This window comes from Danio rerio, chromosome 22, assembly GCF_049306965.1.
Source record: "Danio rerio strain Tuebingen ecotype United States chromosome 22, GRCz12tu, whole genome shotgun sequence".
Classification (NCBI taxonomy): Eukaryota; Metazoa; Chordata; class Actinopteri; order Cypriniformes; family Danionidae; genus Danio; species Danio rerio.
Genome location: NC_133197.1, coordinates 25,879,428 through 25,907,055, shown reverse-complemented (window position 1 = coordinate 25,907,055; position 27,628 = coordinate 25,879,428). Strand labels below are relative to the sequence as shown.

The window sequence follows — 27,628 nt, the reverse complement described above, 5'->3', positions numbered from 1 at the left end:
AGACTACTGCCCTCGCGACCCGGCCCCGGGATCTGTTTTCCTTAGAAGTGTATCATAATTTCTTACAATTGTGTTTATAGCTGTTTTGTCGTTCTGAGTTTATTTCTCACAGTCGTAAATTTTTAAAATAGCAAAATACAGTGCTACTGTTCTATTTCTGCAGTTTTGTTTTAATTCTGTGGTGAAAATATGTTATAATTTGGTGCTAATTTTTATTTTTTTTATGGGGTCATGCACATTGACATGACTTAAAGTCTGAAAAGTTTTCTGCTATACTGCAACAACACTTCACATTTAAATAAGTACCACTAAATACAAATCACAGAATCAGGAATCACACTCTTAATTTATTAAAATATTATAATTACACATTTGATGAACGGCAGTTGTATTCAGCAATTATTTCCCTTGAATATGTCAAGTTTTTTGGTGAGATCTGTATCCTGACTTGTTTCAGTTAGATGTAAATTTTAAAAGCGGGGCTAAAGAAGTGTTGAACAGTGGTACCGATAAGATGAAATGTGGATTGTCTCATGAGAAGGTGTCCAGTCCAGACAGGCTCCTGGCTTTGGTGTGGCGCAGTAACAGACCCTGTCCCAGGTGAGCTGCCATCAGAGAGAGCACAGAGCTGCTGCCTGCAGCCACGGCAATATCATACGGTGTCTGGCCTCGATCGTTTTGCTTTCTGATACTTGCGTTACACCTGTGCAAGATGGTTTAAAAAACAAAGCCTTTAGGCCGTAGAATTTATTTATTAAAATTACTGAACTATCAGTAAGTAAAGAACAAATACGGACTTTGTTAAACTCACCCTAGGAGTATCTCAACACTCTTCAGACCCTCATCTCCCAGAGCTGCAGCTTCATGCAGAGCTGTATTTTTCAACCTGCAACCACCACAAATGATGAAATAAATGTATTTAGCGGATAAAACCTAAAGGATCAAACTTGTTGTCAACTCACGGCCCAGACGCCTGGTTGACATCTGCTTCTCTCTGCACCAGCACTGGAATAACATCATGATGCCCGTTTAGCACTGCAGCAACCAGAGCGGGACGTCCATCTTTTCCCAAACATGCTGGATCAGCACCCTGCGGGAGACATTATAACAGACTTGCTTTTTGTTTTACTACGCCAAACAGATCAGGGTTTTTTTTAAGTGAAAATCAAACAATACTTTCATAGAGTAAGATTTGACTCTACTTTGTTTAAAACGCTGGATGTATTTTGAAATGCAGCAAGTGACTTAATATGGTCACTTTAGGGATGCACCCATCTCGATACTTTGATGGATACCGCATGTTTTTGCTGGATCGGGTATCGGCGCTATCTTCTGTGTATTTTATAAGCCAACAAAAGCCACGAAGGTAGCCTATTATAAGGCACTAGAAATTTGTCATGTAGGCTACTATATCCCAAAAGTTCTGAAGCCATTCTATAGTTTAATGTGAAGCACAGATGAATATTCAAGTGGTTAAATTCATGTCCAGTTCACCGCTTCCCGCCGCTGCGCCTGTCAGTCATTCTTCATTCATTCACATCTCAAACTGCTTGTTGCATTCATCACAACATGAAAAACACCAAGACTAGTTGTTCCTGTTATTCTAAGTAATCAGTGGAGAAATGCATTTAGTTGTGCATTAAAAGGCCTAATTTTGATCTGCAGCATGACGATCATTGCTATTTCTAAATCATGTTGTGCTGTGTCTGTTAGATCGCATTCACAATACTGGAGTAGAGAGGGTTATTACCTGCTCTTCACACACAAAGTAGGCCTACCTGAAACATTTAAATCAGAAAAGGCTCAATAATACATTGGACAGATCCTCAACACACTGATTTCTCCCCTTTGTGCTGCTGTTTTAGAAGTGTTCGTACACTGGAGGGCTGCGCGCTGTCTCAGTGATGCATCAAACGCTTTATTCAGGCACCGGCTGCGCAGACACGACATATACCACTCCATAAGATTATTCTTACAATAAGTTTATGTTCTCTCATCCTTTATTCTTAAGGGGGAATACTTTAAGTGCTGCGAGTAGCTTGTAAAGCCTGGGTTATTGTGGTAGAAGTAGTTAATTAAATTAGTGAAACTGACAGCCCGTCCCATATGAATTGTCATTAACAGAAAATGATTTAGCCTAATATAGACTACTCTGAAACTGTGAATATTTCACTATAATGTTATATATGTTAACATTTTATTTAACACACCAGTTTGTCAGATTGTGTGCTAGAGCATATAAACGGACCTTGTTTTGAACTTCAAATATTCTCGTTTATTTTGTGGATAACTGACCCACAAAAATACATTAAAATAACCAGCAAATTATACCAAACAAAATTTGTTTCAAAAAGATTAAGAGAAATTAGAATAGAATTTTTCAGACATGCGTTCAGTTTCTCCGTCTATCTCGTGTCAAGTTTAGGCAAGGGAACATTTATAAAGTAAAACTGGCCTCAGATGGTTTAGTTTAGTCTGCTTTAAGCCTGCAGGGTAAATATCAGTGTTACACCTGGCTCAGGGATGTAACATAATAAGGGAGACGACAAGGAGAAGTATAATCAAAAAGAAGATTTATTTAACTCAATTTAAATTATATAATCAAAAATATCAGTATCAGTATGTTCAATCAGTGTGAAATGTATGGATGCGGTAAATGTTGTCAGTGATAGTGTATAAATGTGAAACAAAGCATAATGCCCAAATAGGAGCGCGGCCGCTGGCCAACTGCAAAGTGAATGGACAGCGGCCCCGCCAAACTCTCTGCTGGGGTTTAAATAAGGGCGCCGACCAGCATCAGGTGCGCTGAAGGCACGCCCTCTATCTAAAAATCAAATCAACACACAGAAACACAACAACGCAGTCCTAACATCAGGCTTTGCTAAAAGGCGAGTTATTTTACCAACGATTAGAGTCAATATGGTAGCCTATTACAGATTTTAAAAAAAATTCTTAATATTAAGAAGGAAACATAAGCTAGACCACAACAGATCATATCAATGTCATAATGAATGCTCAAATAATGTAGCCCATAGTTTATAGCAAGCATAATGTTTATTTAGATTGTGCTATCTATTATGCACAGCGGACTTACAATAGACAGTATTTTTTACTAAAGAAGGTTTATTATTTGAGTTTATCACCAGAACTATAGAAACTGTATTATGGTAATAAAAAATGCTAAAAAACAGCACAGTATCGGGATCAGATCTGTATCGGTTGATACTAAAATTTTGGTATTGAGATCCCATCGGATCCAAAAAACTAGTATCGGTGCATTCCTAAGTCCCTTATTGTATTTTGTTTGTAGAGTTTATTTTTTTTTTTTTATTACTATGACTGAGCATATCATACACTGAATTGTACCAAAACTGTGACCCTAAAACCAAAATCAGTATTGTTGCATCCCTAGTGGAATCATACATTCTGTAGAGAAATAGCCCAGAACAAGCATAAAACTTTCTAGAGCGCATTTCTTACACATTTGTTTCCATGTATGACATGAAATTGTCATGTATAATTGAATTATACTAATACTTAAATGTAATGTTTAGGACTTAGATGCCTCACCTCATCCAAAAGCTGCTGCACCGCTGGAATTCGACCCCGTCCCTCAGGCCCAACCTCTTTCAGAAGAAGACTGTCTTTAGACTCCTGAAAAAACAAAACCTCCTTGTAAAATGTTTGTCTTTTGTCATAAATAAAAAGAGTTATTTTGTCAGTGTAAGTGTGTGTGCCTGTGTGGGATACCTACTGGCTGATTTTCAGTCACGTCTGATGTCCCGATCTTTTTCTTCTTCTTTTTTTTCACTTCAGATCCTGTTGTATTAATGTTATTCTCTGTGCATTCAACAAATGACACAGAAAAAAGAGTTATGAAAATCCCTTACTATTTATTAAATCAATAATTAATAAACAAATAATACATATTATATGGCTATTTACTATTGTAAATTAAATCATTAAATGTGCATAACTTGATAACAATTACTGTTGTTTTTAATTATTTGTAATACTGATCAATATAATGGCAATAATTAAAATGAGTTTGGTTGGGATGCATTTTTAATTCATGTGTATTATGGATATTTAATTAATCATTATAATATTATAAATGTATATACACATTATAGCACTAATTAGTAAAGTGTTATAAGTCATAATTTCTGATAAACACAAAATAATTGCTGTTGTTAAAATTCATATTAACCAAGTACTATAACAAATAAACAGTCCCAAGGAATCCATACACATTTTTAAAATAAACATTAATAAAAATGCACTTTGTAAAACTGCTTTGGTGCATAATATCTGCTTCTTATCAATTACTAACATAAAAAGAGTAATAAAACAAAACTGGAAAATTTGCTGTTAAAACATTTAGACATCAATTAGCAAGAGAAAAGCGAACATGCTTTAATACCTGGACTGGCTGAGTTTCTGCCTTCAGTCACAGAACTGAGATTCTGACTTTCTGAAGTCACAGATCTGCTCCGCTGTCCTGCAGAAGATGACTGAAAAAAACAACATGTTTATAAACATACTGTTTTCTGTTCAGATTCAGTATAAAGGCTCTTGGGAGTGTTTCTGACCCTCGATTCCTCCGGTGGAGCTGAGATGAAGTTGATGCGTAGACTGACCTCATAACTGTCCTCCTGAATAACTGCAGAGATCATCTACAAAGCAGATGGAAACACAGAGATTCAGAGAGATTCAGAATAATATCATAGCTAATCTCTCTCTCTCTCTCTCTCTCTCTCTCTCTCTCTCTCTCTCTCTCTCTCTATATATATATATATATATATATATATATATATAAAATAAAATAAATAATACATTTATTAAAATACCCACTAATAATAAAAACACTAATAAAAATACAGAATAAAAAATGTATGTTATATGTACATTAAATGTAACATTAATATATATACACACACACACACACACACACACACACACACACACACACACACACACACACACACACACACACACACACACACACAAATACACACACACACATATATATTTATATATAGTTAAAGTCAGAATTATTAGCCCCCCCCTAAATGATTGTTTTTTTTCACCCTAATTTGTTTTACGGAGAGAAGATTTTTTCAACACATTTCTAATAACTGATTTATTTATTTTTGCCATGATGACAGTAAATAATATTTTACTAGGTATTTTTAAAGACACTTCTATTCAGCTTGAAGTGACATTTAAAGACTTAACTAGGTTGACAAGGTTAACTAGGCAGGTTGGGGTAATTAGGCAAGTTATTGATGGTTCAGTAGACTATCAAAAAAAAAAACAACATTAGCTTAAATGGGCTAATAATTTTGTCCTGAAAATTAAAAAAATATATAAACCTGCTTTCATTCAAGCCGAAATGAAACAAATAAGACTTTGTCCAGAAAAAAAAAAACAACAACATATATATATATATATATATATATATATATATATATATATATATATATATATATATATATATATATATATATATATATATCCATTATTAATAATAATAATAATAATAAACAAAAAAGTCAATAAAATAATAACAAAAATAGCAAACAACATTATATTAATAATAATAATGATCATAATATTAATAATAACAACACAGGAAAAAGTTATGTATACAAAGGAAATCCTTCTAATAATAAAATAGAAAGTATAATAATACTACTAATAGATAAAATTTTATAATAATAATAATATTAGTACAAGCACTACACTATATATATATATATATATATATATATATATATATATATATATATATATATATATATATATATATATATATATTCTTCATTCATTTATTTTCTTTCGGCTTATTCCCTTTATTAATCCAGGGTCATCACAGCGGAATGAACCGCTAACTTATCCAGCACATGTTTTACGTAGCGGATGCCCTTCCAGCTGCAACCCATCTCTGGGAAACATCCATACACTCTCATTCACACTCATACATTATGGAAAATTTAGCCTAACCAATTCACCTGTACCACATGTCTTTGGACTGTGGGGGAAACCAGAGCACCCAAAGGAAACCCACGCGAATGCAGGGAGAACATGCAAACTCTACACAGAAACACCAACTGACCCAGCCGAGGCTCAAACCAGCAACCTTCTAGCAGTGAGGCGACAGCACTATCTACTGCCCCACTCCGTCACCCCTATATATTCTTCTGCAATTAATTTATTTAACATTTTACTTGTGCTGTTCTGTTATTATTATTATTATTATAGAATTTTATTTATTAGTAGTATTAATATACATTTTTGTGGACTGGAAAATTCTTACTCTGCCCAGCCGAGGTTCTCCAATCAGAGCTCTGAACTCAGTATTATTCTGAGTGTAACTGCGCAGATGTGCGCAAATGTGATCCAACTGTTTCCTCCAGAACCCTAAATAAACATACAAACAGGAAATACACAATTCAATGTCACTGATTTAGTGAAAAACAGTGCAGCGATTGTCCAGTAATCTACCTCTGCCAGGACTAATGGCGGTGAGGAGGGGCTTCCTGTCCCTCATCTGCTCCTGTCTGCTAAGCTCCGCCTCCCTCTGCTGGCTCCGCTTTTTCAGCTCAGTGTTGGACGGGAAAAAGAGACCAACCGTCTGGGTCTGTGCATCTGCACACATGCGCAAACCTACAGATGGAGGAGCAGTTGCTAATTCAGCTGCAGAAGCCGTCTGTATGAAAGATGGAGTGAGAGGGAGTGAAATAACACTGTGATTGTGTCCCAAATTACACTCTATACATTATGCACATATACACTCAACTGTGTAGCATAGAGTTTAGTGTCATCCCAAATAGAAAACTAAACAAAAATTTTAATGAACTGAATTTCAAAGCATTTTCCAGGCACAGATGACAAACTAGGGAAATAAAAAACCAAACCACCAAATAGTACCTATCATAAGTTTGACGCATTCACCATTTGAAGGCAATATAATTACCTACATAGGAGAATTTTACAAGCACAACCCCAAATAAATAGAAATAATCCAACCACGATACCGAAGCTCTTCCCCCTTCACCATTACTTCGTTTATTTACACTACAAAATGGCGAAGAGTGCATTTGCAAGTATGTGACTTGTGACAACTGAAACAGGCTTTGTGCTGTACCTGTTGCATTTCCTCTGCATCCTGTCTCTGGTTTACTTGTAAGGGCATCCTGGGTGGCCCATCCAGAAAGACGCCGCAGCCCCCACAGTGATTAGCATATGGGTGACTGCTGGCTCCACACTGAGAACATTTAACACTGCTGGCTTTGTGGCCGGGCTGCATGTATAAACACAAAACCACACAGCATTTACCTTGCATAACACAAACTCTTTTATATGTATGAGGATTTATTTTTGTTTATAGTTTGCTGAAAATCTGACTGAACATTTGTGTTGATATCAGTAGGGCTTTAATTATTAAAAAACTATGTTCGTAATGTGAACTCAGTGAAGCTTTGTTTAATAAGTGAATTGTTGCTTTGAATTAGAGCTCCACAATAAATTGTAATGAAACCAGTATCGTGTTTTGGAATGTCATGCACATCTTGTCAGGTAAGCACAATTGTGTGATTAGCACTCTCCTCCGAAGGCTAGAGGGTGCTCTCGTTTAGAAACTCCAAATATGCCATGAAGAAGAAACCCAGGAAATCAGTGTTGCCAGATTGGGCGGTTTTGAATTTGATTGTGCAGGTAAAAAAATGGCATAGGTGAGTTAACAAAATTTGGGTAGCAAATTTTATATGCAACTTATTTAACAAAACATAACTGTGTGCTCCTACTCCATTCAGTGAGTAGTGACCAGTGAATAGCACAACTCGCGTTGGCCCACTCGCAAGTGGTGAAAGAAAATTGTATCAAAATCTGACTCCTTGGATAAATGTGACTCCCTTTCGCGTGCACGCACATTACGCAGCGACTGTAGGTAAACTCACAGTGTTTTATCACAATGTTAAAGATTTTTTTTTTTCCACAACTGACAGCAAGAACAAACATACAAGCATTGTCTGATTGACAAGTGGCATCTAATTATGTTTAAAAGAATTTAAAACGCCAAACAAGACGATTTTATACCCCATTTCGAAAGTAAAACATAATAGGTAGTGTTATCTACACAACATAAAGTGCAGTGTGTGGGTGAGAGGGGGCAGTGTTTCGATGAGATGCGGTTAACGTTGTGGTTCTGTGGCTGCTGGTGTTGGTTGCTGTATAGTTAAAATTTATGACAGTTAAAGTATCTAAATAAATTAATAAAATTTAAATAATTAAATAAATTTATCTAATATTTTGGGCTTTTTTGCATTTAGGAGGGATTTGGACAGCATTTGGGCTGGAAAAAGTCATCTCTGGCAAAACAGATTAAACAGATATAAACATTAGATTGGACTGCTTTCATTGACTCAAAGTGATTCAAGAGTTCACACTTAGCTCATGACTTACGAAAGCTCATTTGGCATGCTGTCCCAGGAGAGAGCCCTGAGCTCAAGGCATTCCTCGAGTCCAGGGCTCCCTCTCTTTGTGGGGCGAAGGGAGATTGAGCTCAGGGCTATCTCAAAACTCCCCCGCAGCTAGCCAAGGTGAACTTCCTGAGAGCGAGACAACTAGTAAAAGAGACTTAGGTTTAAGTCTATAATGCAGAGCAAAAAAATAATCTTTTTTTTTTTTGGGAGAGAACTGCGTGCTAGCGCCACGCAGAGATACCAGAAGCTCAGTAGGGAGCCGGAGCTATTGGTATTGCTGCTGGTTGCTGGGCCGCCGAGCTACCTATTTTGGATAAAGGTGGAAGAAGGGGGAGGAGGGGGGATTCTTCAAGACAAAGATAGTTGTAAGTGGAAAAGGAGGAGATATATATAGGAACTAGGGATCCTTGATTGAAGGATCGTGGTTAGCTAATATGGGCCAGCTGGTTTAATCATGAGTACGTACTCCTCTCGAAATTAGTTTAATAAATTAAACTTCACCTAATGGTCACTCGACCACAGAATAATCACAGAAGGATTTTTTTTTAAACACTGAACTGAAGTTATGAAGTGATTTAAAGTAAAAACACCTTATTAAATGTAGTAATTTCACATGCTTTCAGATATAGCAGCAACAAAGAACCGTCGTTCACTGAGAAGCTACGCAAACATCTGTCATTATAAAGAATGATTATCTTTTGTTTTCATTATCATGTAATTAAATTATTTTTGCTAATGAATGCCATTTTGTTTAATTCTGTGAAATTCTGCTCCATCTGAAAGCACATGCTGGAGATTTATTACTGATTACAAAACCGTCTTTTTAAACCAAATTTAAGCATTGCATACCAGTGTCAAGTGTACTAAGAATTTGTTTAGATTTAGCTGAATAAACTAAGATATCCACCTAAATATATTCTGCAGACAACCACAAGTATGCAAAAATACAACACAATATGTGTCAATCACCTTCGCTCCACACCAATCACAGAATCGGGCATCAGAGTGGTTGACTCTATTGCACTTTGAGCAGGAGACCATTTTTCCTTGTGAACTGGGTACAGGTGCAGCTCTCTGTCCACTCAAAACAGGCTGTGTGGAATGATAAAACATTATTGACAAATCACAATTCTATGAACTTGGGAGGCTTCTGATTGGCTAATTTCTGGTAGGCGGGGCTCTTACTCTGGCTTGTTGAAGCAGCTGGGATTCACAAGTGACACAGTGTGTGATGTGAGCTGGGTTACCTGTCCCGCACGAGTGACAGATGAACTTATCCTAGAATAACAGGGATATAATAAATTTAATTGTGCCCCATTCTGCTGTTTCAGATATTAATTTTCATGTGTAATATGGCAGTTTTGTGAAAGTAAATGGCTTGCAAAGTTTTCAGGATCAAAAATCTACATATTGTAAACTGCCTGAAATGAAACTATTAGAAATTCCAGTCTTACTATCTGCACATAGGTTTTAACAAAATGTGCTGTTAAAAACACCAACAAAAAGCGAATGCTGCAGTGTATATAAGAGACATTTTTTTTCCTTGGATGAAAGTAAACATTTAGCAAGATGACTCAAAACTTGAAGTGTTACTTCACGCAAAAATTCATTCATCTTCAGAAAACAAATGAGGATATCATATGTGAAATCCAAGAACTCCCTCATCCTCTATAAACAGTAAGGTTCCAGACTCATTTAAAATCCAGAAAAAAAAAAAAAAAACAGGCAAAAACAGGCCATATGCCTTTAGTGATTTAATCGGAATATTATCAAGCTACAAGAATACTTTTGTGTGCATATAAAACAAAAGGTTTTGTGCACACAGTTTATTGTCCTCAGTGTCAGTATAGGGGGCACATTAATGTGTTATACTTGGCCATACCTTTGCTTTCTTTCAATTTGTATTCTAAGCAAAAGTCTTAGGATGTTGGAAAGACATAAGGCTAAGTAATTAACAACATAGCTAAAATTTTGGGGTGAACTAACCCTTTTCCGATTGAATCACTGAAGGCATATGGTTTGTTTTCTGATTTATTTATTTTTTTGGTATTTTTGAATGAGTCAAGAAGTTTTTAGATCAGATCAGTTATCAGATCTGAATTCTAAAAACTCTACTCAGGTATTGTTAACACGTTTGGTCTACTGTGATTGGTCGACAACTCATAGGAATGATCCAATCCAGAAAACCCTGTACCTGTAGTCTCAGAGTAGCCTGCGGCTGCAGTAGTTGATCTAATGGAGACTCACACACCACACATATGGCCGTATTGAGAGGTACCATAGTTTTACAATGCATACATAAACCCATCTGTAAAAAAAAAAAAAAGAGCACAGTACACGCAAATATTTTAGGTGTCAAGTATTATTATTATAAGTTGTTATCTGAACGTAATAGAATTAACATGTACCTGTCCTCCTTCAGTAGGGGGCAGTCTTTGACCAGGTATTGGAGGGACTGGCGCTCCACAATGCAGACAGAATCGGGCAAAAGGGTCTGAAGGTCGATGGCTAAGGCACTTAGGACATCTTTAGAATGATAGACATCTCAAATTATTATTATTATTGGAATATTATTATTGAAAAATCTCTACTTGTTAATTAGAGTGTGATGACAAGCAACTGCTATGAGAAGAACGTGTTGTCAACTCAAAAATGGAAAGAACCATGTTAAAAAACTAGTGTTTTCGAAACTATTACAGTAAAATGTATTATACTTTATTATAGTAATTACAACTCTTCATTGTTAATAAATGCTACAACATGCTGTAGTATTAACTATAGTGTACATGACCCATTTCGTCACCCATTTACTCTCTTAATATTTATTTTTCTAACTATGGAATGTTACAAAGAAGTAAACAATACTTTCTAACATAACATCGCCATTTCTCTCATCTCTTGCTAACCTCAGGAAATCTGTCTCTCTTTGGATGCGTGACATCTGAGTGTTGGTCAGGTTTTTTAAGGGGCTTTCCACAACATCAGCACTCTGGTTCTGATGAGATTGAGAAAGATCAGAGCAGAAGTTAAATTAGAGGTGCTCTGTTTTTGGTTTGTCATGATGACCTTGTAGTAAATGTTGTTTGTAAGTGTTTCGTGGATGTTGTAAACCTTTACTTGTGAGTTTTGTGCTGTCAAGCGAGCAGATGAGCCAGGGCCAAGGCGCTGCGAGAGGAATCGAGGGCCTTTCAGAGCTCTGTGAGCTTCATTACTGGAAATATCTGATGTGAACACAAAAAAAATAAAAAAGAGGCAAAGAACATGAAACTGAGAATTAACTCTAAAATTAAAGTTTATTTAAAGATAATGGATTATAAATGACTCTTAAAACGTTAAGCAAATGTTCAGGTCACATTTCCACCAAAAATCTGCATAAAGAATTTGTAGAAAGAAAATAAAACCTATTTTTGAAATCACAATTTTGCATTACAATCACAATCACAAATGATTTAAAATGTATTACTTTACAAATGTTTATGCAAATCTTACACACACACACACACACACACACACACACATATATATATATATATATATATATATATATATATATATATATATATATATATATTTTTATAGATATATATATATATATATATATATATATATATATATTTTTTTTTGCATGTGTTTCATTTAACAGGAACTAAATGATTTACCTAAATATTTGACAGAGGAGACACCAGTCCCATTTTCCATCACCTGTTGAACAGAAGGTAATATTTAATACATATACTGTTTAATACAGGCAATATTATTAAAGAATTAGTTCACCCAAAAATGATAATTATTTTATTTGTTTATCCTCAGAACACAAATCTAGGAGCTCTCTCATCTTTCATATACAGTCTAGTCCTGGGCTTCCAAAAAATGAACCAAAAACATTGTCAAAAGATTCCAGGTGACTTCAATGGTTCAATTGTAATGATACGAAGCTCAAAGAATCCTTATGTGCACCAAAAAGAATGTAAAAAGCACTTTGTTCATCAATCTCTTCAGTGTCAGATTAGGGTGCATTTACTACAGACAATTTGACACTTAAGTGTGGCACTGATGACCCTAAACACAATACCTCATACTTCCCTTAGTAAAAGCACACCCTGATCTGACACTAGATATAAGTAGGTGAACAAAATCATATTTAGTTTTTTTTGCTGCACAAAAGTGTTATTGGATCTTACAGTTGATGTCACATAACATGTTTTGACATTTATGAACTCTCACGATTATTTCTGTATATGAAGGATGAGAGAGCTCTCGGATTTCATCTAAAACATGTTTCGAAGGCGTATGAAGCTCTCAGGCAGCTAATTTGTAAAATAAGTAAAGAATAGATTTAAAACTGACATCCTTAACCGTTCATTAAAGTTCTGGTGTTTTATTGTATTATTAACTTAATTTTATTTTTTTATCTACTTTTTGTACTTTTTTCCCCCTTGTTTTATTTATTTATTTTTTCTCTCCTTAAAAGAAATAAAAATAAAGTATAAAAAAAAAAAAACTGACATCCTTGCCATCGATCGCTGTGTCGTTCTTCACAGAGTCATCCTCATCATGTGCATTTAGCTCCCGTTCATCTGAAGCAGACGGCTCCACTACGAAAACCTTGGTGACCACAGCACTCTGGCGGCCATCACTGCATCACATTACAAACAAGTCTTTATTGGCTCAATGTGAGGTGCAATTAAACTGGGCAATTTTGACTTTTAAAGATTAAAAAAAAAACTCTTTTCACATTCGCACTAGTATATTTTATCACCTAATTATGGATATATAGTATAGATGCGTCATTGGGAATTTTATTTCTTAGAAAGATCACAATATTTTTGTAAGGCAACACATTTTTTTGCAAGAGAAGAAAAAAGCAATTTTACATTTAAAAAGATGTCCAAACATAGACATCTTGGCTAAAACAAGGCAAATTTGGACTGTCAGTGTATATCCAATAGACGTCTAACAATAGTACAAAAATAGACTAGTCACACACTATAAAAAAATTCAGCAGAATCGTTATGTGTTGGGACAAAATGAATTAATTAATTTAACGTAGTATTCATTCATTCATCATCCTTCGGCTTAGTCCCTTATTTATCAGGGGTTGTGACATCGTAATGAACCGCCAACTATTCCATCATATGTTTTATGCAGCGGATGCCCTTCTAGCCGCAACCCAGTACTAGGAAACCCCCATAAACACTCTGTATGTATGACTGTGAGGTGACAGTGCTAACCACTGAGCCACCATGCCACCATTTAACATACTAGTTTTTACAAATGGATTGAACATAAAGTTTTTTTAACACATAAAAAAACAGTTTTAGCCAGTTTTAAAAAAGTAATATGAACAAACAGCAAATGTATTTTTTTTAAACCAAAAAACAAAATGCTTGCTTGGAAATGATTTGATTAATTTTTCTTAGGGGAAATCCATAGTTTTACAACAAAAAGACATTTTTTGTGTGTGGCAAAGCATTATTTTTGCCACAGTTTTGTAACAGAATGCTAATATTTCACAACAAAATCAACTGTTTTGACAACACAAATGCTCACATTTCAGGAGAGAAGGTGATAGTTTTACAACACACAAGTTTTGCAAGAGAAAGCAAAAAGTATCAATGGAGTACTCCTAAGTAATAAAGTAAAGAAAAAAAACTTTTCTCCCTTTGGCTTTTGTCATCATCACTGTAGTTTTAGAAACAGCACTAAATTTCAACACAAAAAGACCTTGAACATTTTTAAACAAGTAAACAATAAAGGAATAGTTTTATTGAAATTTACCAAATATGAAAAAATACTTTAGCAGTTTTTATAGTAAGTACTTTAGTGATATAATTTGATCTCAAATATTATATATTATAAGTAATAAGGTTTTCAAACCATACTATTGTACGTTTAAATTAATCTGTTGCGCTAACTCAATTAATTGTTTAGGTATTACAACACATGTAGTAACAAACTAGTTTCTTAAATATAAAGGTTTTCTACAACTAAATGGTTTATTATACTACAATACTCCACAGTTTGCTGTTGTAAAACCAAAAGTTAATACAGTATTTATTACAGATTTACAGTTTACTATAGTTAATACTTCACTATGCTGTAGCATTCATTAACAAAGTGTTGTAAATACTATATTACAATCAAAAACACTATAGTATTTACAATAAACTGCTATATAAATTCTTTCATGATGTGGGAAAGCACAAAACAAAATCTCAAAGTTTTAATAAAAATCAACACTTGTAGCAGTGCCTGTAGTTAAAAACAACACACACATTATTATAAAAAACAAAGCATAAAATGTACCTACATAGAGACGGCCATGGCTTTCACATACACTTTCCCCACAGGTAACCGAACAGGTTCAGTGTACTTTAGAGTGCTGTCAGCAAAACCTGGCCTCTTTGTCAGCTCCGGCTTACTGCCGTCCAGCGTGTACAGGACCCTCACATCAGGGGATTCTGGGAAATATACATTATAAAACACATGAAAATCAACAAGACGCAGGCTTGTGCTAAAGAGATCAACCAAAAATGTCATTTCCTCTTACTCAAACGGTTCTAAAATGTTATAAATGTCTTTCTTCTGTTAAACATGAAACAAGACATTCTGAAGAATGTTGTAAACCAGCAGCCATTCACTCCCATAGAAGGAACATATTTTGATTGTCTATTGCTGATGCTTTCCAACATTTTTCAAAATATCTTCTTTTGCGTTCAACAGAAGAAAGTTATTCATAAAACTTAGAATAAGTGGAGGTTGAGAGCTTTTTCATTTTGGGGTGAACTGTATCTTTAGAGCTAAACTGACTCACCTGACTTGATCTCAACAGGAGTGCTGGAGTCTATCTCATGCTTGGCTTTACCTGGAGGAGGAATGCGGATGGGGATTATTTGAGGTGCTGCCACTGATCCTGCAGTCATGTTTGTGCTCTTTAACCTGCAATATAGAAAATAAAATATATCATTAGAATGACATAAAATGCTTAACGTTATACTATTATTAGTGCATTAGGCTACTGGATAATAAGAGCTTACACAGACTATTTTTTGTAGATTGAAGTATCTCTAATCACTTTACAATTGAATTGTAAATATTTCGTATATTTATATTAAATGAGTGTTTTTTTCGATGACACTCGAAGCACACGATGTGTACGGTGTGTACAAGACGCTGTAATGTTAGACTGAACACACAGCTGGCTGCGCTATTGGTGGGTCACGTTACCCATGGCAACTGATTAGTGCGCATGCGCTCATTTCCCACAGTCAAATTTAAAGGGGTAACTCACTCCTCTTGACATTAATTCTGTAGCCATTACTTCATATTATTTTCGTCCATGGAAAACACAATTAGAAAAATTCAAAATCGTTTATTATTTTCTTGAAACGGTCTAAAAGGTTGGCTTTTGATTGACCCAGCTCCCTCTACAGAATTGTGGTAAAATTTTAGATTCACACATTCGGACTTTCCTCAATAATTTAACTTTTTTTTAGTTTTTTTTTGCAAATTATAATATAAAATATTAGCAGCCAATGACTATCTAAGCACAACATTGTTCACAGTCAAATAAATATTGCTAATGTTGTTTTGAAGCCGTGTGACTGAATATTCAAAGTACCATGATAAACAATATAGGGAACATGTCACAACTTGTCACTGAATGAATGTGCCAATATAAAACCAACTTTAGCTCAATCTCTAGGGACCAGTAACTGGATCAGATTTTTATATCAATTTTACTTTACAAATTCTCTATTTGTCTATTTTACCTGAAACAATTTCCCGTGTATTCTCATTAAATAAATTTTAACACATGCGTACTTGATGCAATATTTTAAACAAAGTTTTTTTTTTAAATCATATGTCTTTATGTTTGTAAAAGAACACCCAAATCGCCATTCAGCATAATTTATGTAAAAAAAATTAAAAACATTGTGACCTAAAGCATAAAACAAGATCAATGTAATTCTATTTTGAAAGTACAGCATATATACGTTTTATAAAGCTTAAATTAATTATCAAAAGTACAATTAATTAGTGTGTCACAAAAGTCTTGTGTATTTTACTGGGGTATTATACTATAGACCATTTCAAGGGATGTAAACAATAACAATGGCACTAATGTATTTCCTCTATGACATTTAGAATTTCCATAGCTTCCAAGAATAAAAAAGGACCACAAATTGATAAATAATGTTATAGCAGCTGTTTTAAAGTTAATATATGATTAAATTGATTTGTTACAGTTATGAAGTAGTTCAACAACGAGCAGGAAATGTTCATGGGTCAGTGACATTGCCACATCGAAATGGTCTATTTATAACTCTAAATTATATTTTAACGGGAGTCTTCTACAGTGTTGGAGGTAATGCGCATTACAAGTAACGTGAGTTCCGTGATAGTATTACTTTTCTAAGTAACGAATAAAGTAACACATTACCTTCAGAAATTAAGTAATAAAATTTTAGTTACTTTTTAAAAAGTGTAATGTGAGTTACTTTTTAGTTTAAGTAATTCGCTTTAAAAAAATAAATTGCTGAATTAAAATGAATGCCACACTCGATGAGAGAACGCAGGAACAGACAGACATGAAGATGGCAGAGCTATAAATTTCTGCGATGGAAATATTCTCATTACTTTGAACACATGGAGGAAAAGCAAAAGAGTATCATTTGAATAGATTTTACTCCCAAGACAAAAAGTACTAAAGTAGGAAAAGCATTCTTTTAAACATTCATTATGCACCATGTATAGCTCTGGGCTCAGAAACTGATTCGAAGATAACTTTATCCTACATAATTTTTAGGAATTCAGATTTTTTTTTTTTTTAGGAAAAGAATTTTATACAGTGTGTTGTTAACTGTAGAGCTAAAAAATGAAGAAGAAGAAAAAAAACCTGCAATGTCTGCAAGAGATCAGCCAGCCTCACATAGGTCAAAAAAAGTAAAGCAAAAGTAACATAACGCATTACCTACCATAAAAAGTAACTAAGTAATGTAACTAGTTACTTTTTTGGGGAGTAACTCAATACTGTAAAGCATTACTTTCTGAAGTAACTTTCTCCAACACTGGTCCTCTTTAAATCATGAGGATATTTTAGTCACAGATATACTCCCGTACAGTAGGTGGCGATGTAAATCTTTTGTCTAGATTTGAAGCTTTCAGTTTCTGTTGCCATATCCGTGTTTTATCAACGAATGTAGAATACTTCCGTTATAAATACTAAAAGTCGTGTCTTAACTCCGAAATATAATTGGGTTTGACAAAACAAAATGCTTAATTCTCCGTTAAAAAGAGACAAGCCACCGATGTTGCGATCCTATTTGACAGCAGTCTGATGGGTTATTTTTCGCTGTCTGGCAACCCAGTCGCCTGTAAACTCTCCCCGCCTCTCGCACACTGCAATACCACACGGCGTTTCATCTTAGCTTTAAATGGGTCTATGAATGTATTGTTTTGTTGACACTAGGTCTAATACTCCAGTAACTCCAGTCTGATGCACAATGACAGAAGTTAAAGTCAAAAAAGAGTCAACGGACCCTGTAGATATCGAGAATAGGTGAGTTGAACGCAGTTAACGTTACACTATTCTTGCGCATGCGGCCTGTTGACGTTAACAAAACACCGTAGGACAACGTGTAAAGTTACATGGATTTAAAAAAGCAATTAAAGTTTCCATCAAATGTATTGTCTTTTTTTGCCACGTGTACATGTTTAGATACCGAAAAGTCTGACAACATGAAGCAAAATCTCTTTCTTAGTAACTTAGAGAGCTTCGTTGCATTTCATGTACGTTTTGAATGACGAAGTTTTAATAGTGTATGAGTTTGTAAACAACCTCTTTATTAGTATTATTTTAGATGAAGAACAATACATTGCATTTATGTATGTCTATTTAATGCGATATGTTTATTGGCTTGAAGTACTAGTTCAGAATTACGTCAGCAAAATGCATTAAAGTATTTTTGTTGATAAAATAAAAGTGCATCCTTTACATGTTCATCCTTTTCACAAAGACAATACGTTTTTGTTTGTTAGATAGTGTTTCCTGTCTTGCAGCACAGAGGATGCTGGGAAATGTAGTTGTTTGCTGATGTTTGCTGTGTTTTCCTCTTCTGTCATAGGATAAAAGAGTTGTGTCAGCAGTTTCCACATGGGATCACAGACCAGGTCATCCAGAATGACATGCCTCACGTTGAGGCGCAGCAGCGAGCCACGGCCATCAATAGACTGCTGTCTGTGGTGAGATGTTCAGCTCCATCTTACTGTAACAGAATGAAACATGCGTTCCTGCACTTTATATTTATGTCTGATTGTTCTTTTCTGTCCTCAGGGTCAATTAGACTTGCTCAGAAACAGCAGCGGGCTTTTATATAGGCTTAAAGATACCCAGTCTGCAAGGTTTGTGTGTCAATATTCACACACAACACTCAGATTTGTTCAGTTTATAGTAATTAATGTATAAATGAAAAGAATATGAAGTTCACACACACAAAATATATATACACATGCAAGTTTAGTGAGCAAAAACTAATTCTAATAAATACATACATATACATGCACAGACATTTATGATCAAATCAATTCGTTACAATAAAGGCAATACATGTCATATGTGCGTACAAATTTAGGACATTTATGTAAGTTCAGATTTATTAAAATTATCTTCTCAAAGTTCATGCAAATTTGCACATTAAGAAAATGATTTAGTATTAGTAAATGTAAAATAAATAAATGTATAATTAAGTTCATTTCTTTGTTTGTTTCTGTTTATTTTGACAGCAAGGTAAAAGGCTCTGATAACCAAGAGAAACTAGTGTACCAGATCATAGAAGATGCTGGAAATAAAGGTAAAATGCTTATTTATCATCAGGGCCAGACAGAATCTGCGGAAGTTTTTTTCCAGTCTTTACAAACTGCATTGTGCATAAATCAGATGAACATTTTCATATTAGTCCGTAATATTTCTGTAATTAATTAAAAAAAACTGAATAAGTATAGATTTACACACATTTACCCAAGTAAATAAACGGAATTAATGATGGGCTAAAAATCTGGAGAAATCTGCGGAAAATCTGCGGAAAATCTGGAATTCTGCGAAAAATCTGCGAAAATCTGTGTGTGCAGATTTCGTGTGGGCCTATTTATCATTCATCTGTAGCAATGTATATTTAAATCTAAAATAAACTACTGTTTCATATTGATTAGAATATTTAGTTTAATAATTTTCTTCCTATTTGTTTTGTAAAGGAATTTGGAGCAGAGACATCAGATATAAGAGTAACCTTCCACTCACTGAAATCAATAAAATCCTCAAGAATCTTGAGAGTAAGAAACTCATTAAAGCAGTGAAGTCTGTTGCGGTGAGTTGATCTCCAAGCTGTATATAAAACTTTAACATGTTTAATTTAGACCTAATGAATTGTCCTGCTTGTTTCCATCCAGGCGTCTAAGAAGAAGGTGTACATGCTGTATAACTTGCAGCCGGACCGATCTGTGACAGGAGGAGCCTGGTACAGTGATCAGGATTTTGAATCAGAATTTGTTGAAGTTCTCAACCAACAGTGCTTCAAGTTTCTGCAAAGTAAGGTGAGACTGTAATATTACTCATAAAATCTGCACAAAATCAAAATGTACAATGTTAAGGTTGCTAGCGCACATCAAGGTTATTATAGTTAACGAGAACGAACAAAAAAACAAAAGCTAGAATTGAAAAAACATTGTCGTTAACTGAAAAAAAAACAACGAGAGTTTAAAAAAAAAAAGAACTTACTAAAACTGCATTGTGTACATACAAAGCTAACTGAAACTAACAAATATTATAGCAAAAACATCCTTCGTTTTAGTCTAGTTAATGTATTTAATACATAAGACTCTTGGAAGAAAATCTATTTTCTTCGCAATGCCAGTTGTACGCTGGGTGTTTGAGCCATACGGCACCTTGGACATTTCATTTGAAACGATTTGCGTCTCCAGTAAGCACTTATCCACAAAAACTTACTTTCTAACATGACTGATACCCCCCTCTGACTTGAAATAAACCAGTTTCCTAAGTTGTTCATTTATTAGAACAGTTACACAGAGATTGCAATTGGAGAACGGGTGAACTCATAATAATACGCTTGTGTGATTGAGTGAACTGAACACAAACAGTATGTGACAGCCTGCTGTGACTGAACTAAACTTGAACAACCACAGCGTTTTTAAACCGAGGGATTAAATGAGAGGATCTAACACAGGGGTTTTCAAAGTGTGAGGCGCGCCTCCCCTGGGGGGCGCCAGAGCATGTCAGGGGAGGCGCGGGAAAAAATATAATATAATAAAAATATAATAATTAAGTTTAATTATTGTATGTATTTTTTATTATATTTAAACGTTTATTATATGCCTGCTAATACAATGGGTCGGTTTCTTAGACCCACCCCGATTCAAAGCTGTAATGAAGTTCACGGCCCTTTGGCCGCCGGGAAGGAGGCGGAGAACCAAAGCAGTTTTAAAGTGATTTATTAATGACAGTGACGGCAGCTCCGTCTAAACCAAAACAAACGGACGGCAGATCCTCACGGAGACTGCCGTCAAACTGAAAGCAAAAGTAAAATATGTCCGGGTCCGGTCCTCTCTCGGCTTCCTCTGCCCTTGTTCCTCCTTTTATGATCCAGAGCTCCTTCCGTGGGATCTGAGGCAGGTGCTTACGCGGTGGCCTCACTCCGTTCCCACGGCGCTCGGCCACGCCCCCTCGCCACAAAAGCCTTCAAGTTCAGGGCTTAAACCCAAAAGACAACGATATGATGATCAGTATTTGAGTTTATGATTTACGTGGACAGGACCAGCTGATCAACCACGACCTTTATGTGTGGTTTGTTAAAATAATTTGGCTAATGACAGCATGAGACCCACTAAACTTCCACTGTTTTGACTGGGATGGACAGTTCTATTCATATTGAACCATTATCCTAGTTTTAAAAACGTTATATTAAAATACTTGTTATTACTCTGTAAATAATTGCACTTTCATGCAAATGATGATAAAAGTGAGTTAACAGTCTGACATCTGTCTGTGGCTTTATATATATATATATATATATATATATATATATATATATATATATATATGTATGTATATGTGTGTGTGTGTGTGTGCGTGCGTGCGTGCGTGCGTGCGTGCGTGCGTGCGTGCGTGCGTGCGTGCGTGCGTGCGTGCGTGCGTGCGTGCGTGCGTGCGTGCGTGTTTGGGAGGAGGGGGGCGCCAATGGATAAGTTGTCAAAAGGGAGGCCCACTGTCTTAGACTTTGAAAAACCCTGATCTAACATAAAGTTAGTTTATTACACAGAAATAAAATAACAGGATAACAGAAAATCCTAATGGAATTTAAATAAGTGAATCATGCTTCAGTTGGGTTGCAATAATTAATTTTAAGAAACTTTCTCAGATCATGGTGATGTTTTAACTGACTGAAAGTGTAATTGCTGACTACATCTTTTTAATATGTTGAGCCCAAACATGGAAGAATTGTCATGAAAGATCCAGTTCATGGAGAAGATCTGAATTTTCCGTCGCTAAAAACTAATACAGAAACTAATAAAAACTAAACTAAAACTGAGCAATTTCAAAATATAGAAACTAATAAAAACTAGTTAATTTGATTTTAAAAACTAATTAAAATTAATGAAAAATCCAAAACTATTATAACCACGGCGCACATTGTTAGTCTTAAGGTGAACAATTCATCCAGGCAAGACAGTCTACTGAAAAAAAAAAACTTTTTGTTTTGGCAGTCATTAATTAAAATCTAATGGATATAACTGTATGACTGTATAAATGATGCTATTAATTAACATAGATAAATTATTGTCTCTTATTTCACCTTAACATATTAAAATAAGAAATAAATAAATTCTGTTTGCATAAATGTAAAATAATAAATAATTTTATAAGAAATAAAATTCTCTGGGTTATTTTAAGGTGAATCCTTTTATCAGGTTAAGAAACCCGCATTAGTAAATAACAAAGCCAAATATCAGTTAATCATAACTTAAGCAGACCCATTAAAAAAAAGTTTTGAGCTAGACGTTTGTTTCGTAATGTGGCACGTTTGCCACCTTAGCTTTTGTTTGGGCATATGTGAAATCCGCGATTGAGTTCTTATGAATGCCAAAATGAATGAATGAGATGGTCTCGGCTTAAAATCTAGAGCGCTTCGGTGTTCAGTTGCTTGTTTTAATTATTTTGATCTGTCTATAAACTTTGTCATGTGAAAGCAAAACGCATCAAGAACAAAAAGCAACATTGTAGCAATTTTCAGAACAAAAAAATTGATCTATAGGTGTGAAAGCAAACCTTAAACTGCGTTTCAACTTACTAGTGTGACACCGAATTAATCAGAAATATGTAAGTTAATTCTGAAGTTGATTGAAGTTGAGTCTCAATTTTCCAAATTCAACGGTTCTGAATTCTGAATGTGATGATTTTTGAATATTAGTGTGAATTGTTGATTCTGACTTCCTAATTTGGTTATTTCCAAATTTGACTCTTAAAGAAACACTCCACCTTTGTGAATGATGACTGAATGATGGAATTTAGTTTTATCCATATTTTACAGTAAAATAAACCCTGCATTTACTTAAAAATGTGAAATTTTTAATAATTAGCAATATGTTTGTTTTTTAGGCTGAAACAGCGAGAGATAGTAAGCAGAGCCCTATGGTGCAGAGAAACAGCTCATTTGCCACCTCTCATGAAGTGTGGAAATACATCTGTGAGCTCGGCATCAGCAAAGTGAGTGTCAATAATATGCTTTCTGAAAACATGAACGGAAAAATTCAGTATAATATGCTGCTCCTGTGTGCAGGTGGATCTGTCCATGGAGGACATCGAGACCATCTTGAACACACTGATCTTTGATGGAAAAGTGGAAATGACCATAATTGCCGCTAAAGAGGGAACAGTAGGGAGTGTGGATGGACAGATGAAGCTCTACAGGGGAGTCAATCCCATAATTCAACCCACTGGCCTGGTTAAAACACCATGTGGACTGTGCCCGGTAAACCTTTACTGTTTTTTTTTTTTTTGAAAGAAACTATTAAACAAGTCTGAATGGAGTAATTCAGAATGTTCTAAAATGTTTCCAATATGAATTACTGTGCCTGAGTCTGTATCGGTTAAATCTAAATTTCCGTCTTGATTTTGATAAGTCTGATTTGAAATTGATAATTCTAAAGCCTGAATTCTTATTGGGCTTAGTCTGAATCCTAGATGTGGTGATTGGGAATTCTGAAGAGTCTGTATGAGCGTTGCACAATATGTAGTTTCAGCATCGATATCACAATATGCGCATTTTGCAATAGTCACATCGCAGGATCTGCAATGTTGAACAGGTATTATTTTTGACCAGGAGCTACATTTGAAACTCTCATGATTTGTGGAGGTATTGCAACGTTTAACCATAAACATACAAGACATGTATTACTTATGTGTGTCTTTATCATTTAAGTTAGATTAAAATATTTAGGCATAAAAAAATGTTTCTAACTTTAAAAGCGATTCATTGTATTTATATATATATTTTATACGACAAAGACCATACAGTGTTATTTTACATTTATGTATGTGAATATTGTTAGACTTCCAGACAAATCAAAAAGCACTGTTTATTTAATCTGTATGGTGTAGTGCACTATTATATATCTCAATGTTTGTGATTGGTTTATTATATTTTATGTAGATTCAGTCTCTCTTTCCAAAAAGACTTATTCAATTCATCTGGTGAAATTTTTGATTCAATATCACAATATATATCGTATAAATAAAATATTGTGAATTCATGCAGCCCTAGTCTGTATTAGGAATCTTCATAATTCTGTATTGTATGAAGCAGTATTTTGGATTTAAAATGTTGGTTTCTACATTTTCTGAATTGGTTGGTCTGAATTCTGAATATGATGACTCTGAATTCTTAATTTGAGTAGATTCGACAATTTGACGAGTCTGAATATTCCAAATTTAGGGGTTCTGAATTCTGATTGTTATGATGTTTAATATCAGTATCAATTATTTATTCTGCATTCTTAGTTTGGCAATTCTTATATCTAAATTTGAATGGTCTGAATCTAAGTTTAACTCTTTTGCTGCGTCCACACCAGACGCGGAAGAAGTGCCAAGTGCGAGTGATTTACATGTTAAGTCAAAGCAAAGCTGCGAATATATATCCTGCGCGATACACGCGAATGAGGTGGCGCGAATGATGTGGTGCAAGTTGAGCATTTTGCGCTATTGATACACTTGACGTGCGTTTCGAGCGAATTGCCCGATTTGGTAAAATCTGAACTTCAGCAGACAGTTAACCAATCAGGAGGCTTCACCACATTAACCAATCAGGAGCTTGTTCTTGTATGGGGTATGCTTATGACGTAGCGCCTGTTGTTGGTGTCCTGAGGGAAAATCCCCCTGCCGACACTGACAACCGTTGATCAAACTGGGCTCGGCTCAATCAGAAGCACTGCTGAATGCCTCCATCATCCAGATTATGTTTCTGGAGGAGTTTATGAACTCACAGAGCTGGTTGCAACTCAGAAAGGATATAGTGGACTCAGACATGGCTCCAAACGAATTGATGCTGTTTTTCAGCCTTCATAAAGCACGTAAAAACAGCTATTCACTCAATAAAATCTATGTTAGCCATTTAGCAACAAAGCTACAGTTGCCAGGAAGACAAGCCCTAACCATGATGCGATCCTGCATCTGTTGTGAAGCGGATGATGCACAAATGAAGCGAGTAAACTCAAAATGTTCACACATTTATAAACGAGCGAATAGCGCATGCCACATCTGGTGTGGACACAGCATTACAGGAACATGCTCTTTTCACTAGTCTCCTAGAGTTTAACAGTTAACTTGAAACATTTTTGAATCCATTTAGACGATTTCTTTCTTTCTGGAGGCGTCTCTTTTAGCTTAGCTTAGCATAATGCATTAAATTGGATTAGACCATTTGCATTTCGTTGAAAGAATTAAAAAAATGTTAATAGTTTTCCTATTTAAAGCTCGAGTCTTCTGTAGTCACGTTGTATTATATAAAATTGTAGCTTTTATTTATACTGACAGAAAATTAAAAAGACAATATTGCTAGGATTTATGCTCTCATTGTGGTCAAGAAACTGCATAGTGTCTATATAATAAATACATCGTACACACGCATTATGGGGCGATGCAGTGGCGCAGTAAATAGTGCTGTCGCCTCACAGCAAGAAGGACACTTGTTCAAGCCTCGGCTGGGTCAGTTTGCAAATCTATGTGTAGTTTGCATGTTCTCCCCGTGTTTGCATGGGTTTCCTCAGAGTGCTCTGGTTTCCCCCATAAGTCCATACACATGTAGTACAGGTGAATTGGCTAAGCTAAATTGTCCGTAGTGTACGAGTGTGAATGAGTGTGTATGGATGTTTCCCAGAGATGGCTTGCAGCTGTAAGGGCATCCGCTGCATAAAACATGTGCTGGATAAGTTGGTGGTTCATTCCACTGTGGCGACCCCGGATTAATGGAGGGACTAAGCCAAAATGAAAATGAATGAATGAATGACACGCATTATGTAAACAAACATTTTAACTGGTATGGCCTAATCAGAACTCTAGTACTTAAAAGAAAGTTGCATATAAAATTTTCTAATTGGTTGCATCAAATCAAGTTGAGCTTTACTATCATTCTGCGACATGTTAGGACATGAGGACAGAGGAACTCTCGCAGGATAACGGTGCTGCATAAATTGATCATAAATTGAGCACCCTCTACTGTTGAACACTTTCCTAGATCACCTTCTGCTGTTGAACACTAAGGTCAGAATTGATTCGAGGGAACAGTGAAACTTTTGGAAAATCTCTGAATCAATTTCTTGAAAGATTTTTTCACCACAGCTCTAACAGACTGATTTAATGAAGGTTTTTCACAACATTTCTGCTTTCTGCACAGTTGGACAGAGTTCGATATTGTGTATAAAGACTATAAAAGTATTTTTTTCACAAGATTGAACAATGTTGTGCAGGATATTGTGCAAGAGAGCTATGAAAGGTTGAATATTGTGCAAAAGGGCGCAACATAATTGTGGTACATTTATTGTAAGCATTGTTTTCTCTTTGGAGTCCTTGTAAGATGGAGTTTAAATAAAGAGTCAGGTGCATTAAGAGAGAAGAGTGTTTCTACATGTGGTAAACCACTGCATGCAAATCTAACTTTTTCCTAATTATTATTTTTTTGTCTTTTAGGTCTTTGATGACTGTCATGAAGGAGGCGAGATCTCTCCATCCAACTGTGTTTATATGGCCGAGTGGCTGGACTTTTGATCCACCAACCACATGTCTCTGTTTTTCTCTGTGGAGAAAGTATTTTTCATGCAGCGATTTGATGCAACTGAAGATATATCTTATTTATTTTGAACATTAATAACAGAAGCAGAATTACTGCAGGTAACTAAGCAGCAGCTTCCATCTGGTCTTCAGTCAGTTTTGAGTCATAAAAAGGCTTATTTGTAATTATTTCTTCGGTTCACTCACTAATATGTCTTTATCAATCAATAAAGGTTTTCATATTTGTTGATGGCTTGTCTGTATATCGGTCTGTGTTTGTGGCACTGTTTCCATATTTGATCAGTTTAATAAAAAGTGTTTTTACAGAAATATTTTAAATTATCACAGAATAATATAGGTGAAAATCCTGTTAACTATTCTGTTAATATACATATAATTCACAAAAAGAAGGTGATTTTCAAGACTCATCACTGTAAATCGTGTGTGTGTGTGTGTGTGTGTGTGTGTGTAAATAAAATAAAAACCCCCCATGCAGTCAAATAAAAATAGGACTTTGATTATGATGTCAGGTCAGTGTTCTATCACAAATCTAAAACTGCTGTCTTGTATTTGCAACCGCAGATTGCATCTGCAGGCCTGTAGCCAGTGAGGGTTTGTATGAAGTCCATCTAAAAACCATCCAGTCAATTGCAATGGTCATTTTTATTAGCTTTTTAGTTAACCGTGAGTTTGCGATGTTTTCACTTTGCACTGAGCTCATTTGTCTTATTTTGACTGCTAGAGAAGGGTTCCAGTAAATGCAAACAATTATATTCCATATTTCACTACAAGTAACTTTTATTTT

General features: G+C 35.2%; 3 protein-coding genes across 21 annotated transcripts in view; 2 read left to right on the top strand and 1 right to left on the bottom strand.

Moving 5' to 3' along the window:
- The window catches only part of fam20cl (family with sequence similarity 20 member C, like), a 265,004-nt gene that overhangs the window by 154,645 nt on the left and 82,731 nt on the right, over positions 1 to 27,628 (top strand). The gene's annotated exons all lie outside the window — the stretch shown is intronic.
- dzank1 (double zinc ribbon and ankyrin repeat domains 1) lies at positions 328 to 15,674 on the bottom strand. 17 transcript variants are annotated; one of them, XM_073936418.1, is made up of 22 exons: positions 15,524 to 15,674; positions 15,301 to 15,425; positions 14,793 to 14,947; positions 12,993 to 13,122; positions 12,146 to 12,188; positions 11,604 to 11,707; positions 11,393 to 11,475; positions 10,895 to 11,012; positions 10,681 to 10,794; positions 9,672 to 9,764; positions 9,456 to 9,578; positions 7,859 to 7,945; positions 7,151 to 7,306; positions 6,508 to 6,712; positions 6,320 to 6,423; positions 4,593 to 4,676; positions 4,424 to 4,514; positions 3,755 to 3,840; positions 3,571 to 3,654; positions 963 to 1,090; positions 812 to 886; positions 328 to 703 (listed from the first exon to the last, which is right to left on the bottom strand). In XM_073936418.1, exons 5-22 carry the CDS (start codon positions 12,183 to 12,185, stop codon positions 532 to 534), a joined length of 1,947 nt encoding a protein of 648 aa, XP_073792519.1. In that variant the 5' UTR covers positions 12,186 to 12,188; positions 12,993 to 13,122; positions 14,793 to 14,947; positions 15,301 to 15,425; positions 15,524 to 15,674; the 3' UTR covers positions 328 to 531.
- On the top strand, positions 15,725 to 27,073 carry polr3f (polymerase (RNA) III (DNA directed) polypeptide F). Of its 3 annotated transcripts, none has more exons than XM_073936345.1 (9): positions 15,725 to 15,926; positions 18,614 to 18,731; positions 18,823 to 18,890; positions 19,272 to 19,339; positions 19,740 to 19,852; positions 19,935 to 20,078; positions 23,158 to 23,265; positions 23,339 to 23,530; positions 26,743 to 27,073. In XM_073936345.1, the coding sequence occupies exons 2-9, from the start codon at positions 18,675 to 18,677 to the stop codon at positions 26,818 to 26,820; spliced, it is 828 nt and encodes a 275-aa protein (XP_073792446.1). In that variant the 5' UTR covers positions 15,725 to 15,926; positions 18,614 to 18,674; the 3' UTR covers positions 26,821 to 27,073.

Bases quoted from the DNA above. Each gene is read 5' to 3' on its own strand.
- polr3f (XM_073936345.1), top strand. From the start codon at position 18,675: ATGCCTCACGTTGAGGCGCAGCAGCGAGCCACGGCCATCAATAGACTG. The intron at 19,853-19,934 runs GTGAGTTGATCT...GTTTCCATCCAG, and splicing joins AAGCAGTGAAGTCTGTTGCG to GCGTCTAAGAAGAAGGTGTA. The intron at 23,531-26,742 runs GTAAACCTTTAC...TTTGTCTTTTAG, and splicing joins CACCATGTGGACTGTGCCCG to GTCTTTGATGACTGTCATGA.
- dzank1 (XM_073936405.1), bottom strand. From the start codon at position 15,409: ATGACTGCAGGATCAGTGGCAGCACCTCAAATAATCCCCATCCGCATT. The intron at 11,708-12,145 runs GTAAATCATTTA...TGTTCACATCAG, and splicing joins CTCCTCTGTCAAATATTTAG to ATATTTCCAGTAATGAAGCT. The intron at 11,482-11,597 runs GTTTACAACATC...CAATCTCATCAG, and splicing joins CACAAAACTCACAAGTAAAG to AACCAGAGTGCTGATGTTGT.